This window comes from Argentina silus, assembly GCF_951799395.1.
Source record: "Argentina silus genome assembly, chromosome: 6".
Lineage (NCBI taxonomy): Eukaryota > Metazoa > Chordata > Actinopteri > Argentiniformes > Argentinidae > Argentina > Argentina silus.
The window spans coordinates 17,475,936-17,490,935 of record NC_139660.1 but is presented as its reverse complement, the minus strand read 5'-3'; the positions used below and the strand labels follow the sequence as shown (position 1 = coordinate 17,490,935).

Sequence of the window (15,000 nt, the reverse complement as noted above, 5' to 3'; positions counted from 1 at the left end):
CATAGGCATGTGTCATCAAGTCTGTCAGTTTAATGAGGAAGTGGGAACACATTGTGGTCAGCATGTATGAATGAAGGACATGCATCCGTAACCTTGGTGCAATCTTACACAAACACACACACACACACACACACACACACACACACACACACACACACACACACACACCCACACACACTCACACACACTCACACACACACACACACACACACACACACACACACACACACACACACACAGAATCTCTCTCTTATCCTCGTATCTCCCTTGTCCTGACTCTATGTGACCTTATATAATGTAATATAATGTAATATTGTCTGAGTGGAACAAACAACAATTTACTGAAATATATGAAAATGAGTGTGTAGGCTAACTATTCATGTCAGACAGTTAATGGTGAGGAATGGCAAAGGCTCAACATCCAAACTGTCTCTCCATTAGCACCTGCTCATACACACACACACGCATGCACGCACGCACGCACGCTCACACACACACACACACAAACGAGAGAAGAATCCTTTGTCCAATGTCCCCACCCATATGTTTCTCAATAGGCGCCATGACAACCTAAGAGAGAGAGCTAAAGAAAGGCGAAAAAAAGGTAAAACAGGTCCTGGCACTTTTGACTCTCACCTTCAGCTGCAGGGCTAGAATGGCAGGAGGGACCTGGATCTGATTATCTCCACAGATACAATTCACTTATGCTAACAGTAGAACCAGGACCAGCGTGAAACCCTAATATTGTACTTTAAGGAACTTGTCCCTCATAGCCTTCTAAAATAATTAGTTGTGTAAATGGTGGTGATGAAATCCTGATTGTCCAGCTTCATAATTATAATGTCAGTACTATAATACAGTAAATGAACGCATATATTGTGCAGACAAAGCACACAGCATGCACTATGCAAACATGTGATATAGGTCAGTGCACTTGACAGAGTGGGACACGAGCCCCGGGGTCGACACGAATGGCATCATGACTAGCGCATAATTCCCATGATATCCAATGCATTTTATGAAGTTGAAATCTTCTTACAGTTCTTATCTATACATTTCTCTTTCTCTGAATGTACAGCCAACTATAAGCTCAAGGCTGCCTAGCCTCTCATTTAATCTCTCATCGATCTTACACATCGTCAACAAACGGGCTTTTCCTCGCTCTTAGCTACAATATTTCGCAATCACTTGTGGATACAATCATGCCGTCATGAGTGATTTCATTCTACCACAACAGCATGATCTCAGTCTACTTTTTTTCTGAATAATAAGGTAGCTGGAAGATCAAAGATAGCCTACAAAGTATCGAACGGCCATGTTAAACAAGTTCAAATATATATAGCCAAATTAGGCCGGTATACGGCATGAAATTATGAATTATGAAAGTTCAATTTTATTGTTTTGTAAAAATGTGACCGCGTCGACGGATAACAGAAAACCCATTCCCACTAACAATTCCAGGCGCATATAACCTGAACCTCTGCTGGGCGTAGTTTACCTCGTATATAGTTGGATTTATTTTCATCCAGTAGACTAGACGCGGATATCCCCATAGTGGCGAACTGGTGTGGAGAAGTGTCTCCGCAGGTACGGTTCGATCCTCAGGTGTATTCTGTCGCATCGGTCGCGGCCCCGCACGGAGACGCCTTCTCTATCTTGATACTCTCCCAAAGAATGTCATTCACTGACGGGCTTGGAGAGGTGACACGCCAGCTGTTATTGCGAACTGCCCATCTCCCGCGCTACTTCCTCACATGTCACACTAGGCTACTGGGCTATATTGTCTCCTATTCATCCTCAAGTAGGCTACAGCCGCCCCCTAGCCCTTGAGTTCGAATTTGATCCATTGTAGCCGAGACTCTTTATTGCGTTCACCCGGGAAGGCGGAAGGCTTTTATTGATGGCAAAACACTGGAAATATCACCATGGCAATCTTAAATATACTCTCTTATAAACCTTCCCCACAAGGCAAATAACATACAGTAGCCTACAATTCATCATAATCCCTTTATAGATATGGCACAGCTGATTCCAACCATATTGGAGCTGAAAAAACCTAGACCTCACAGTAGCAACTTAATAAACATTTGTGGAAAAGTAATGTGCTAATTCATATACAACATATATTAACTGCATAATAATAATAGTGTATTATTATTATTATTATTATTATTATTATTGTTGTTGTTATTAATATTAATATTAATAATAATAATGATTAACTATTATTATTATTATTGTTATTATTAACTGTATATACTAACTGTATGCTATTCCTTAGTTTCAACTTTAGCCCCAAACTAAAGCATCCATGTAGCCTGTGTGCCTGAGCTCTGTCTTTGATCATGTCATCCCTCCAGAGGGACAGCAGTATCTTCAGGAGAACAGCACATCCATGTGTTTTATGTTGGTGCTTTTCCTCTGTCTCCATCCCCTCCATCCAAACTCTGAACATCAGGCCCTAAGGAGCCCCTAAACATGAGCTATCCTATAGATCACACACTGCACATCACAAGCAGTTTCCTGTGCACTGTCCCAATGCACACTCAGTGGTCTATAGGGAGCCACACAGGGGCCATCTCTAAAGGAAAGTTGAGGGGGTTTTAAAGAAGAGATACAGCCTACAGGCTTATATTTGGTACCCGTCTCTCTCTTTTGGAGCTCTAACTTAAAGCATCTGTGTTTTCTTGACGATAGATGCTAAGATAAACAGGTACGGACAGTCACGAGATCGATTCCTGTGAGAGTCCAAAAACATGTCCATACGTGTTCCTCGAGGTCTCAGGCACAGAGACTGGAATTCTGAGCAGGCATAAGGAATGTGAGGACTACATTCTCAGCACACATGAAAAAGAGGGCGGGGCTTCAGGCTTTGAAACAAGCTTTTATTACAGTTTTATTTCTCAGAGTACAAATTTACAAACAAAACAGAAAACCTGAAAACATCCTAAAATGTAATTCAAAATGTCTTGGCAAGAAAAGGAAATTCACAAGAATAATAAATATCATTGGGTAGAATAAGGGCTCAGTTCTGTAGGCTCAGTTTGGGAGGCATTTACATAAACAATTCAGTTATATGGGAAAAGCGGTAAATTTTAGTTTCATTTGAGTAATTATGGATGCATCTCTTGTCTTCCACTTAGAAGAAATAAAAAGTGCCACTGCGGTGAGGAGGAAAAAACAGGCGGAAAATCAAAACAGTGCAGTCAGAATCCCATTCTTTGGTTCTGACCAGGCGGCTTCTGTTGGGTCACTCCATCGTCCGTACCGTCTTGTCGGTGGGCAGTGCAGTCTGGGTTGCGGAGGCGTTGGTGTATGTCGGCACACTGTACTTTGTGAGCACCGACTTGAACTGATCCAGCGTGGCGTCGGTACGCACCCCCGTCGGGTCAAAGTGAGTCCGGCTCACTCTAAATCCCGCCTCCGTCAGGTACTGCAGGAACTTATTCAACCTGGAGAGAGAGAGAGTGGGGCGAGGGTGGTGGGAGATAGATGGAAAGACATGTCACCAACGCTTGTGGCTTGTGACGGTATGAGAGTACTATAATGGAAGTACTGTGGTAACTCTTCTACTGTCCTATATATGGTTTGGACATTGCGATTGGCTCATTCACATTCCCAACCAATGGGATCGGAGATTAGAGTTCCAGAGGTCATGGCAGGGTGTGAGGTCACACTCACTTGGGCATGTTCATCCCTCTGATGCTGTGGCGGTGGATGCTGTAGTAGAAGGCTGGGTGTTCCAGAGATGCGTCTGACTTCAGCTTCTTCAAAACGTTACCCGGCTCGTCGCCTGTCTTCCTCTTCCCTGCGTCACATTAATGGAACATTTCACTGATTGTCACCGCGACTCAACAGCAAGTTATTAGTGATCTTGCATTAATAAATTAAATGCATTTAAAAATTCAAGCAAATAAGCGAGAAAATAGCCTTTTATTGAGCCAGGAAGTAAAATGTTAGAATGATGAACTCCTACAACATTTTTGAGTGTCCCTTTAAATAACAATTCAAAAATACATGCAACACTAATGTGTCTGTCTACACATGGACAAGTAAAAAGTGCAACTATTTTGAGGGAAGCTGAAGAAGGTGAATAACTTACCTGATTGGTCAGTGCTGCCTGACTCCTGTAAGGTCTTGATGACCACACCACATTCCACTGAAGAGCAGAGGAAACCAACAGCATTCTATTAGAATTACTTAATTCATTCAGTAATCACAGATATATACCGGACTGGACTAGATTGGCCATGCACACGCACACGCACACACACACTATGTGTGCTAACCTTGGTTGATAAGAGTGGAAGGCCCATGAACAGAGGACTTGAGGATAGTGCACTCTGACTCGCAGATCAGAGTCTTCACCAGAGGCTGGATGTCCTCCATGCTGTGCTGCACTGCCGCAAATAGCATCCTCCGTAGAAAACCTGAGTTGAACAGAGGACCAGACCTGGACACACACACACACACACACACACACACACACACACACACACACACACACACACACACACACACACACACGTTGATATTGATATGGAGGGTTAGAACATTGTACTGTTAAAACTGTTCTTGTAAAATAATGTTCACTAAAATATGTTTCAAGAGGCAAAAGGATCTGGGTGAGTCCGGGACTATATAGACTACAACATGACAGTGACAGGGGAACCATACCATAGTGGTCCCAGCTCCACAGCGGTCTTGCCAGGCATGCTCCCATGGCAGTTGCAGGGCAGCTGTCTGTAGAGGTTCTCTGGAGAAGGAAGAATACAAGATTAATATTAAAGTTATAACTATAGGGTGCCGTTCTCCCTAAACTAGATGTTTGTCTTACTCCACCTATTACTCATAGACATACCAAGTTCTTTTGCAAAAGCCCTGGCCCCTTACCCTTACCATACCTCTCAACAGAGCTTCCTTCACCCATTATGTAGTAGCTCCTTTCCTCTCAATCATGGCAAAGCAGTACCCCTCTAGCTCACTAGGGGGCTCCATTCTTCTCAATCATGCTCGCTCACAGTACTACCCTTCTCCCTTCCTTCCAATTATAGCCTCTCACAGGACCTCCCTTGCCCACTAGGTGGCCCCCGTCCTCTCAGTCATGCTCACTTCCCAGTAACTCCTTGCCCACTTCTTAGCTCCCTTCCTCCCTATTATGTTCCCTTCCCCTGTCCACGACTGGGACCACGTACCCTCCACCATGCTGCCTTGTTTGAGGAACACCCTCTCCTCGCACCACTGGCAATGGATGAGCTGACTTAACCTCTTGGCGGACTCGTCAGCCTGGGTAGGACCCCGGAGGATTCGGACCACCACCAGGACAAAGTGCTCCAAAGCCACTGCCAGCAACACCTCGATGCCCTTGTTACAGCGTGCTGCCGCCCTGGAAAACACACACACACACGCACAAACTTTATCACAAAGCCAGCTTTCTGTACACACACACACACACATACCACCTTAAAGTTACCCCGGCCTGCAGAGATTCACACATGAAATACACACACCTCACACACCTCAAACACACACACACACACACACACACACACACACACACACACACACACACACACACACACACACACACACACAGCCTACCTGGCAACAGTGGCCACCACCATGCGTGCGGCCAGCTCCCGGTAGTACTCTGTGCGGACTATCTGACAGCCATAGTGGCGCTGGGTGACATTCAGGGACTTGGAGTACAGCGAGCCAGTGTCCGTGGATGTCACAGAGATGATGCCCAGGTTCCGAACGTTCCGGAACGCCGCGTCCAGGTAGTTCACTGACGTGCCGAACGGGTCCAAGTGTCTAAAGGAGTCACCAACAACGATTTGTGTTGGTTTTGATGGTTCATCTGACAATACTCAATATACAGTGCCCACCGTAAGTAACGGGACAGTGAAGCATGTTTTCTTCTTTTGGCTCCACACTCCAAAGGTTTGGATATGAAACCAAACAATTATTATTTGGTTAAAGTAGAGGTTCTTTAAAAGCTTTTTTTTTTTTATGGTATTTGTGTATACACTCACCGAACACTTTATGTATCCATGATGACATGATTGCATCACGCAATTCCTGCAGATTTTTCAGGTGCACTTTCAAGCTGTGAATCTCCCGTTCTACCACATCCCAAAGGTGTTCTATTGGATTCAGATCCGGTGATTGGGAAGGCCACTGAAGAACACTGAACCCATTGTCATGTTCATGAAAACAGTTTGAGACGACTTTGTGACATGGTGCATTATCATGCTGGAAGTAGCCATTAGAAGATGGTAAATTGTGGCCATGAAGGGATGACTCACATGGTCATAAAATATATGGCCCAAAGTGTGCCAAGAAAACCAAGAAAAAATGCTTCACTGTCCCATTACTTACGCAGTGCACTGTATATGAACTGAGTTAGACATTAAAAAATACCACAAGGTATGATAAAATGTTTGGCTCTAAGATCAAAGTTCCTGATTGATCAAAGGCAATCTATTTAGAGGATAAAGGTCAAATCTCCTGCTGTACAGCTGCATATGGTTTGTATTGTGATGTGTTCCTTGTCTCATACTCACATGTAATCGAAGGAGCGCAGGTGCATGATCACATTGGCGTCCATCTTGGCGACCTCCACGGTGGCGATGGGCACCCCCTCCACATCCCCTGCCCCGTCTGGGACTCGTGACCCCCGTGACCCCTCAACGCGGATATGATTGAGATGGCAGTTCTCGCGGATCATCTTGACACACATCTCATTGATGTCGGTTATGGTCACCTTGACTGCATTCCGCAGGTGCTTCGCCCACTGGAGCCCCATGATACCTGTGCTCAGAGAGACGGGCGGTCATCAAACACACTCGTCCTAAAAAATCTGTAATCTACCATTATTGCAGAGAGATGCTTAAGTCTGGCCAGATATTGATGTGTATTACGAAACTGTAAATTGTAACATTAAATATAGCTCATGTCTCTCTCTCTCTCTCTCTCTCTCTCTCTAATATGCCCATATGAAAAAGACCAATGACTGAGATGAGCTGGAGAGGACTGCTTACCTGTGGCCCCAAAGGCATCCAAACACTCCAAGGGGTTCCTCTCCTCTGCCAGAACAGCCAGGGAGCAGAATGCTAGCTGCCTGCAATACACACACACACACACACACACACACACACACACACACACACACACACACACACACACACACACACACACACACACACACTCTATTACATAATTATTACATGTTGATTAAATCACTCAATCACTGTCAATCTTACCAGACCAAGTCAAATGCATAGATGACGAGGACAATCCCTGACCTGTTTGTTTTCATCTTGCTGTTGAAGTAGGAGTCAGTCTTCTGTGGGGTCGTATGGTTAGGGAGGAGCTGAACGTTGGTCCCAAGCTCTTTCATGATCTCATAGGGCTGTCCAGAGGGAGCTGTCAACCAATGAGAGAGAGAGAGAGAGAGAGAGAGAAAAAATGTACAGGCAGACCTCTGTGTTACGTTACCTAAGGTTAAGGTTGGTGAAACCCTCACCTGGCTCTTCAAAGGCCACATCTGAACTGCCTGAGTAGCTGGCCTCAGTCTCGCCCTTGTTGACATGACGTTTGAGGTGGCTGATCATGTCTGTCTTGCGAGCAATGGTGACAGAACACACCACACAGTGATAATGGGCCACCAGCCTGCCTGGAGCCTGAGGGAGGAAACACACAAACAACACTTCAACTTTGAGCAGTGTGGTTTGTTGTTGTTTGAATCCCAGAGGGCTATTTAGGATTCAAACAACAACAAAGCGGTAACCCACCAATTTGGGGGTTAAACAGCTGAAGGATGGGGCTGGAGAAATTTAGCCACTCTCAAATTCATAGACGGAGCTATTGATGCAAGGACTGACCATCCATAAGATCAAAATTATAGTTTTAACCATGTTTTGAAGCTATACAGTGTTTGTTTACAATAACATTGTTTACAAACAATGGAGTAAAATAAGCTTATATTTTGGGTTCTGATGGGGTTAGACAGTTGAATTAAACTCATGAGGCATCTACTGTATCAGTTAAATTATTTAAGAATCAGTGGCTATATAATGAATTTTATAGTCCAAAAATGTATATACCAATCCCAGATTGCTGACTCTTTGACTACAGGGTCTGACTATAGGATTTAAGTTTACGTTGGTAATAATAAGGGTCTAACCTGATCTCCATTGAGGCTGGGTCTCTGTCTGCAGGGCAGGTGACAGATGCACATCCTCTGACCTGTGTGCATGTAGGAAGTCAGAGGTCGTCACAAGGTTGTACATTATTGTGAATATTTGATGCAAAGTCCCTTGCTGACTTTTCTATAAACATACTGTTGCAGGTACTGGGGTGTGATGATGTAATATCTCAGGTGACATGACCACCTACACCAGTGATTCCATTAGGCTGTGGTAACTGTGGTAACTGGTGCTTTGGAGGCTTAAACATCTAAAAGTTACACAACTCTCTCACTCCTCACGAACTTCACTGAAGCAGTTTTTTTTGAGGGAACAGATGTGTATTACCATTAGATGGAACTTGGAACAGTAAGTGCAGACCCTCTCACTCTCTAAAACCCTGTTATATTCACCTACATACTGCTGAGTCAACCTCTAGGCTGGGCTAATGGTGGATATTCAGGTGGTGGGAAGAGACAAACACACAGGCATAGATAAGTAGGTTATGATTGTATTCACATCCTTACCTTCAAACTCCACATAGACTTTCCAGTGAAGGTTCTGAAGGTGGCGTCGCAGCTTGTGGCTGTAGCAGGCCTTGAACTTCTCCTCTGGGCACAGTGGACAGGACTTCCTTCCAGCTGTGGACCATGAACACACACACACACACACACACACACACACACACACACACACACACACACACACAGTGAGTGTTTGAGGACGAAGGATGTAATTGATGCATATGGGTCAAACCTTTGAGTTGAGATCAACTTACCTCCATTTAGGTCAACAAACATCTCAAGGCCCTCCAGCTTGGTCTGGATAGAGATGTGTCTATCTGGAATGTCGAGATTGCATAGATTACAAGCAACAGGAACATTGTACTATATCTAGAAGGAACTGAATGACTGCACTGTAACACACATACTTACACAGCTTTCTCTATATATTAGAGGTATATATATACCTCTAATATATAGAGAATATAGGGCAGATATAGGGCAGTCTCCTTTATTAGCCTACCGATGAATGTGGTTGATGGTTTGGCATCGCTGTCCCCTGCTGCTTCCTCTGCTTTCATCACACCACTGCATGAGCTTACATTTTCAGGCTGTTGCCCATCTTGTGTGTATGAGTCTCCACCACCATCTAATAAATGTGCAGAGTAAATCATTATCACAAAGGATTTGCTTGAGTCCCTTAAAAAAGAGGTGTGGGAATTTGGGCAGAGCTATATGGACACAGAATAAGTTAGCTATGTTATAAGGTCTACAGTTCAATAGGCTGTTGAAATGTTCTAGCTCAAATTAGAAAAAAATAACTCAAACTGAGGATGACTGACTCAATGATTTTTATTAATCCATAGATACGATGAAAGGGAAACAATAGGCCTACTTATAGCTCTGGCCTCTAGAAGTAAATGCGCGGTGCGATCATAGACGAAGTGCGATGGAGTAGGTCTCGAAATTGTGCACCACCACCACTACAGCCCTACGGTCCTGTTGCGGAGCTCCGTGACCAGACCTTTGCTCCGTGAAATATAAAATTAGCACAATTTAATTTGTGTAGTTTAATTAATGCCATGGAATGACACTTATATAGCTGAATGTAATTTGTAACAGCAACGTTTTTGACAACCGCTTATTTCCTGTAATGAAGAATATTTACTACTAGGTCCCATGGCGGAGCTCCGTCGTGAGGCCCTCATTTATTTCAGCAGTTACAAAGTCGAATTCAAGACACATTCACCTCAGAATAGGGATGCTGGGCGAGGTATTTATTTCGTAGAAATGAAATGTATCATTGGTTTTGAGTACAATACAGACAATCGTAGCTTTCTTACCTTTTATATCGACGTCCTCCTGGTGTAGTTGCTCGGCGTCTCCTTCCTTGAGCTCCGCCATTTTACTAACTATCGAAATATCTGCAGGTTATGCATTTTACTCCCCTTACGCAAAATGCGTAAACTTGCTACCGCTGTTTTTTGTCTTTATTTTTTCTTTATTTTTTCTTTATTTCATTCTATAAAAAAACATACAAAATTAAGAAATGCATCATAGCACAAATATTTCGTCGATTCAAATCATGTAGCCTACACATGACATCGTTTTCAGGGGAAATTCTGATTGTATGCACTCGAGAAACACATACACTATTTCAAAATAACATTTCAGATGTTCAGTAAATCCTCCTGAAAAATAGGACATTAAATGGGTAGCATGATTGACCAAAAAAATGTAATAAACAAAATTAACAGATGACCTCCTCTGTGAGGTGTCGAGCAGAACTACACATCCCACAATCCACCACAATGTTTCTATCCGTGCCACGTGACCTGCACGGATGTATTCAGACAGTTGTCACTACTCAGGTGAGCATGGGATTAGTTGGTGTACTTTCTATTTCATTTAAATGCTAAATTATATTTCAGTTAATTTAATTAATTCAAGTTTATATAATATTGTATTACATTATATTTTCAATGGCTACAAGTGACTAAACACATAGTGGCGGTGGTCGAGACTTTTGGTCTGTCAGCTAGCAGCACGCTAGCTATCTATCTGTATAGAGACAGAGCAGCTAGACTATCTTGACTCTGCCTGGGGTCGTGCCGACCAACAACTCCCCCTACCCGTGACAATATTGACGGTAAATCACTGTTAAGCTTAATTATCTGAACTAACATCATTACATGTTATTCGTTGAGTTGCTATCCAGTTAAGTGCACCCATCTTCATATACTGTTTTGAGCAGCTATGGTATACATAACGGTATACACAACTTCACTCAGCTTTGCCCCGCAGACCATTACGACGACACTCCATCTCATGAAATGACATGGATAGTCGCGTCGGAGCTAAATGTGACTATGCAAGACGATTTTCCTGCCCCCTACTATATTTTGGCAATTATTGTCTCACCAAGATAGTGTAATAATAATAGATTATGATCATTGATTGTGTTAGCATATATTCCTTTACTAATTGTATTGTGTGATTCTTTCTTTCAAGTAGTACTAGAACATTTCAAATGTTAACCCTCTAAACCGTGACATGATCCTATGGCACCCTGGGGGGTATCCTGTGCAAGCCTCCTAATCCATTGGGACCAGTAAACTTGGGCTCCTGCCCCAAGATACGACCCTATGACCAGGCCAGAGGGCAGTTACCCGGTCAACAGATGGCAATCCCTAATTTAGTGTGACATTATATTTACCTTGTCTTCTCAAAAGTTCAGACTGTCCCTAAGAGATAAAAACGTAAGACTTCTAACTACAGGACCATTGTTCTCCAGAGCTGCCCCCAGGATATTATCTAGGACTGCTGTAGATCATGCCACCTGTTTTCAAGGTTGTATATTGATATATGCCCATGTGAAAACCCTGCCTCACGATCGGACCATCTGAAGGGTATAAAGTATGTGCTGTAACTTGTATCGGGGCTCTCTGTTCATACGGTGCAGAGTGCTATGCTTGCAACCATTATTAAAACCTACTAAACAGATATTGTGTTTGTGCATTTTTGCAAAGTCTCACTGAAATCGTTCTTGTGGTAAATCCCCTAGACAAAGATTTCCACCACAATAGACTAGACAAACCTTGAAGAGCCTGAAGTATGTCAGTGTAGTCAAAACACTGACTGACTGCAGACAGTTCCCATTGGAAGGTTAATTTTGTCTGCGCTGTATTCTATTCGACTAGAAGGATTCTGATTAGATGACTCACAAAATAACAATTTTGCAAATTAATTGTCTCTTCTTTAACATATCCCAGGAAGATGTCAAAAAGGAAATCCAAAAAGAAGAAGCAAAAGAAGGACTCAAGGAAGTTATCTTCATCATCAAGTGATGACAATGAGAAGGTGAGGGGCTAACATTGTAGGGACCTGCTCCACCTTATTGCCTAATGTATGACTTAAAGTGGTCACCCCACCTCTTTTAACAGCTGAGGATGTGGCTGGATAAATGTAACCACTCTCAAATTCATAGTCTGAGCTATGGATGCAAGTACCGACCATCAAAATTATAGTTTTAACCATGTTTTGAAGCTATACAGTATTTGTTTAAACTTTACAGTTACATTGTTTACAAACAATGGAGTAAAACAAGCTTGTATTTTGGGTTCTAATGAGGTAAGACACTTGAACTAATAGTTATATTGTTCAAGAATCAATGACTATATATCATTCATTTATAAGTCCAGATGTACCGATGCCAGATTGCCCCTTCAAATCTGTGTTCTTGTATAGGACATGCTAAAGAGAATGTCTAGGGGAAATGTTTATTTTGTTTTTAATCCATTTTAGTCATCCAAAGCTGAGGAGTGCACCAAGAAACGCAAGGGTTCAGAGAGGAGACACCATAGCAGCTTTCATGACAGGTGGGCTGGGGCTGTCTCATCTCTACTTTAACATTTGACACTAACAACAGGGTATCTCAGAAGGCACAGAAATGCTGAGTAGCCTAACTGTTAGTGTTATATCTTGTGGACTGAATGTTCAATACACTAGTGTAAACAGTGTCATGGAAATCTACTTCTTATCAATAAAGAGAGCACTGATAAATGACTTCAAACTTCTATAAGCTTTATTTTAAAGCTGCAGCAGGGAGCACAGTTAAGTCACGCTAGGTTACCATGCCCCAAGTGTCCCCCCGAACATCAGTGGCATGCCCCCTTATATATTTAGTTCTGTACGTACACTATTTATGTTATAACAGGATATGCAAAACAGGTCATGATCCCCACTATGCAGAAGTTACAAGACTCTTCATGTCAGCAGTTATGATATCAGCAGTTATGATATTAGGGTGAGGGGTAACATGTCTCTTGAACAATCTCCAAATAAGGACACTTAGTTGAGAGCTGACAGTTGACAGTAAGCACTTTGTTTGTTCTGCACATCTCAAGGACATTTTTTGCGCACAACCCTTGCATTCAGTATGCTTCCGCATACAATGGAAAATGACAGCAGCACAACAGTTCAGTGCAGATACAGTACAGGTCACAGTCATTTAAGTTAACCTTTCCTACAATTTATTAGGTACTAATCATCTAAAATTCTTTTTCTATCACAACAGTCTTTTTAGGGCATTGGATGACCTTGCTTAACATTTCTTATTCTCTTTTTGCAGTTCTGCAGAGAAACAGAGGAAAGGTAAACAAGCGCATTGCTCCACCTCAAGGAATGTTGCATCAGAGAGCAGCTCTCAGAAAGATAGAGAGTACAAAAAGGCTGTATACAAACGAGGGAAAACAGAAAGCTTAGACAGGAGACACCATGCGAAGGAGGAGGTTGGTGCGGAGAGTAAAAATGCCAGTTTGCTTGGCACCCTTACTCAGGACCACTCTAGGAAGAGTTGCCCTAGCCAGGACAGAAAGAGTGGGGCAGGAAGGGGTACAGTTGTTACCCCAGAGGGTAAGACCTCAGAAAGAGAGTCCTCAAAACCAGCGAGCACCCACAGGGCAATAAGGGTGTCTCAAAGTGAGCACAAGACCCCCATATTCCACGTCAGTCCGAGTAGGTCATCCCAGTGGAGCCCCTCTAAAACAGTCTCGCCCAGACAAACCATGATGAGCCCTAGGTCTGTCTCTCTGAAGCTGAAGGAGCAGAGGAAGACGTTGGTGAAGAGATCCAAACCTGAGGGAACGTTCAACACTGAAAAGGACTCCCAGAATGCCCAGCTGTCTCCCTCGCTAGCCGAGGAGCTGAGGGAGAAGAGGAGAAAGCTAGACAGGAGGAGATCCCAGGAGGAAAGAGAAGAGGCCTTGAAGACTAAAAGGGACCTTTATGGAGGAAAGGGCTTCAGTCATCCTTCAAACACCACCATCACCACCAAGCAATCTTCCACTTCAACCAAGAACATTACTACCTCTGAGAGAAGCTCAAACCCATCAAAGCTCATCATCACTCAAAAGCAGGGGAATGTCACTGAGCCATCTAAGACAGCCAAGTCTATTTGTGCACAGGGAGTAATCCCACCTGCCAAACCTCAGATGACTTTTAATTTTAAGATACAAAAGAAGACTAAACCTGTGTCAGTTAGTGCGATTTGGGACGATGACAAGGACAGCACCAACAATAAAAAGCCCATCGGTTCTAGAGCTAAGTCAGAATCTCAGTCAACGGTTTCTCGTAAGGTGGGTATTATACCCTTGGGCAAGGGGTTTGTTGTGAACAGGACTAATCAGAGAAGTGCAATAGTCCCAGATCGATCCCACTCTTCACACCCCCACCCCCTCACACCCCCTCCTCAGCACCAAGCACCTAGAGATGGAGCAGTGTTATGTGACAGTTCAGTCCAAGGAATGACCTCATCTCGTAACAGAACACCATGGATTAAACAGGTAATGAAGCACACAATCCAATAGTCTGCGAAAACGATTACTTTTTATTAGAGTACTTGATTATAATACATTGTTAACGAAGTGCTGGTCCAAAGCAATTATTACCCCCATTGTTTTATTTCAGACTCAAACAACAGTCAGTTCAACTGAGGATACAGAAATCTATGACAATGACCAGGAGGTAGGTGTTACCACAGAAATAGAATGATTCTAATTCTATGGGTTTTAGAATGTTCAAATGTAAACAAAGATTGGCATTGAAGTCAAGCCTGATCTCCAGATAAAGTGCACACCTCCTTTATGGTATTCTATTGTAGATGCAGCTTGTGGAAGAGCTTCATCTGGCTCGCTCTCAGAGAAGATTGGAGGTGAATGTCGTTGAGAGCTATGGAGAGCTCACCTGCATGGACATTGACCAGCCAGAGGAGGGTGCCAATGTAGCATTTAGTAAGAGTGACCTCCACA

The 15,000-nt window shown here is 43.2% G+C and overlaps 3 protein-coding genes across 6 annotated transcripts in view; 1 reads left to right on the top strand and 2 right to left on the bottom strand.

Moving 5' to 3' along the window:
• The window catches only part of niban1a (niban apoptosis regulator 1a), a 17,781-nt gene extending 16,011 nt beyond the window's left edge, over positions 1–1,770 (bottom strand). Inside the window, exon 1 of the mRNA XM_083671144.1 lies at positions 1,499–1,770. Within this exon, the coding sequence (XP_083527270.1) occupies positions 1,499–1,553 (55 nt within the window). The 5' untranslated portion in view covers positions 1,554–1,770. The remainder of the gene's footprint in view (positions 1–1,498) is intronic.
• A 1,122-nt stretch (positions 1,771–2,892) lies between these two features.
• trmt1l (tRNA methyltransferase 1-like) lies at positions 2,893–10,096 on the bottom strand (the record flags this gene model as incomplete). 2 transcript variants are annotated; one of them, XM_083671012.1, is made up of 16 exons in its annotated part: positions 2,893–3,452; positions 3,682–3,808; positions 4,103–4,159; positions 4,290–4,453; positions 4,678–4,756; positions 5,196–5,386; positions 5,602–5,814; positions 6,567–6,813; positions 7,044–7,123; positions 7,308–7,428; positions 7,529–7,685; positions 8,189–8,250; positions 8,717–8,830; positions 8,968–9,030; positions 9,216–9,341; positions 10,036–10,096. In XM_083671012.1, 16 exons carry the CDS (start codon positions 10,094–10,096, stop codon positions 3,251–3,253), a joined length of 2,064 nt encoding a protein of 687 aa, XP_083527138.1. In that variant the 3' UTR covers positions 2,893–3,250. The 2 variants fall into 2 exon arrangements, with proteins under 2 accessions (XP_083527138.1, XP_083527139.1); XM_083671013.1 differs by lacking the exon at positions 10,036–10,096 and adding an exon at positions 9,588–9,640.
• Positions 10,097–10,519: 423 nt separating this feature from the next.
• swt1 (SWT1 RNA endoribonuclease homolog) overlaps positions 10,520–15,000 on the top strand; it is a 19,160-nt gene continuing 14,679 nt past the window's right edge. For 2 of the 3 annotated variants that reach the window (XR_014554268.1, XM_083671982.1), the window contains exons 1-6: positions 10,520–10,563; positions 11,965–12,052; positions 12,497–12,570; positions 13,323–14,535; positions 14,660–14,716; positions 14,853–14,982. Coding sequence is in view for 2 of the 3 variants with exons in the window: in XM_083671982.1 (XP_083528108.1) it covers positions 11,969–12,052; positions 12,497–12,570; positions 13,323–14,535; positions 14,660–14,716; positions 14,853–14,982 (1,558 nt within the window). In the remaining variant the exon portion in view is untranslated. Of the gene's footprint in view, positions 10,564–10,623; positions 10,842–11,964; positions 12,053–12,496; positions 12,571–13,322; positions 14,536–14,659; positions 14,717–14,852; positions 14,983–15,000 lie in introns of those variants that run through there. The other variant, XM_083671983.1, reaches the window with a different exon arrangement.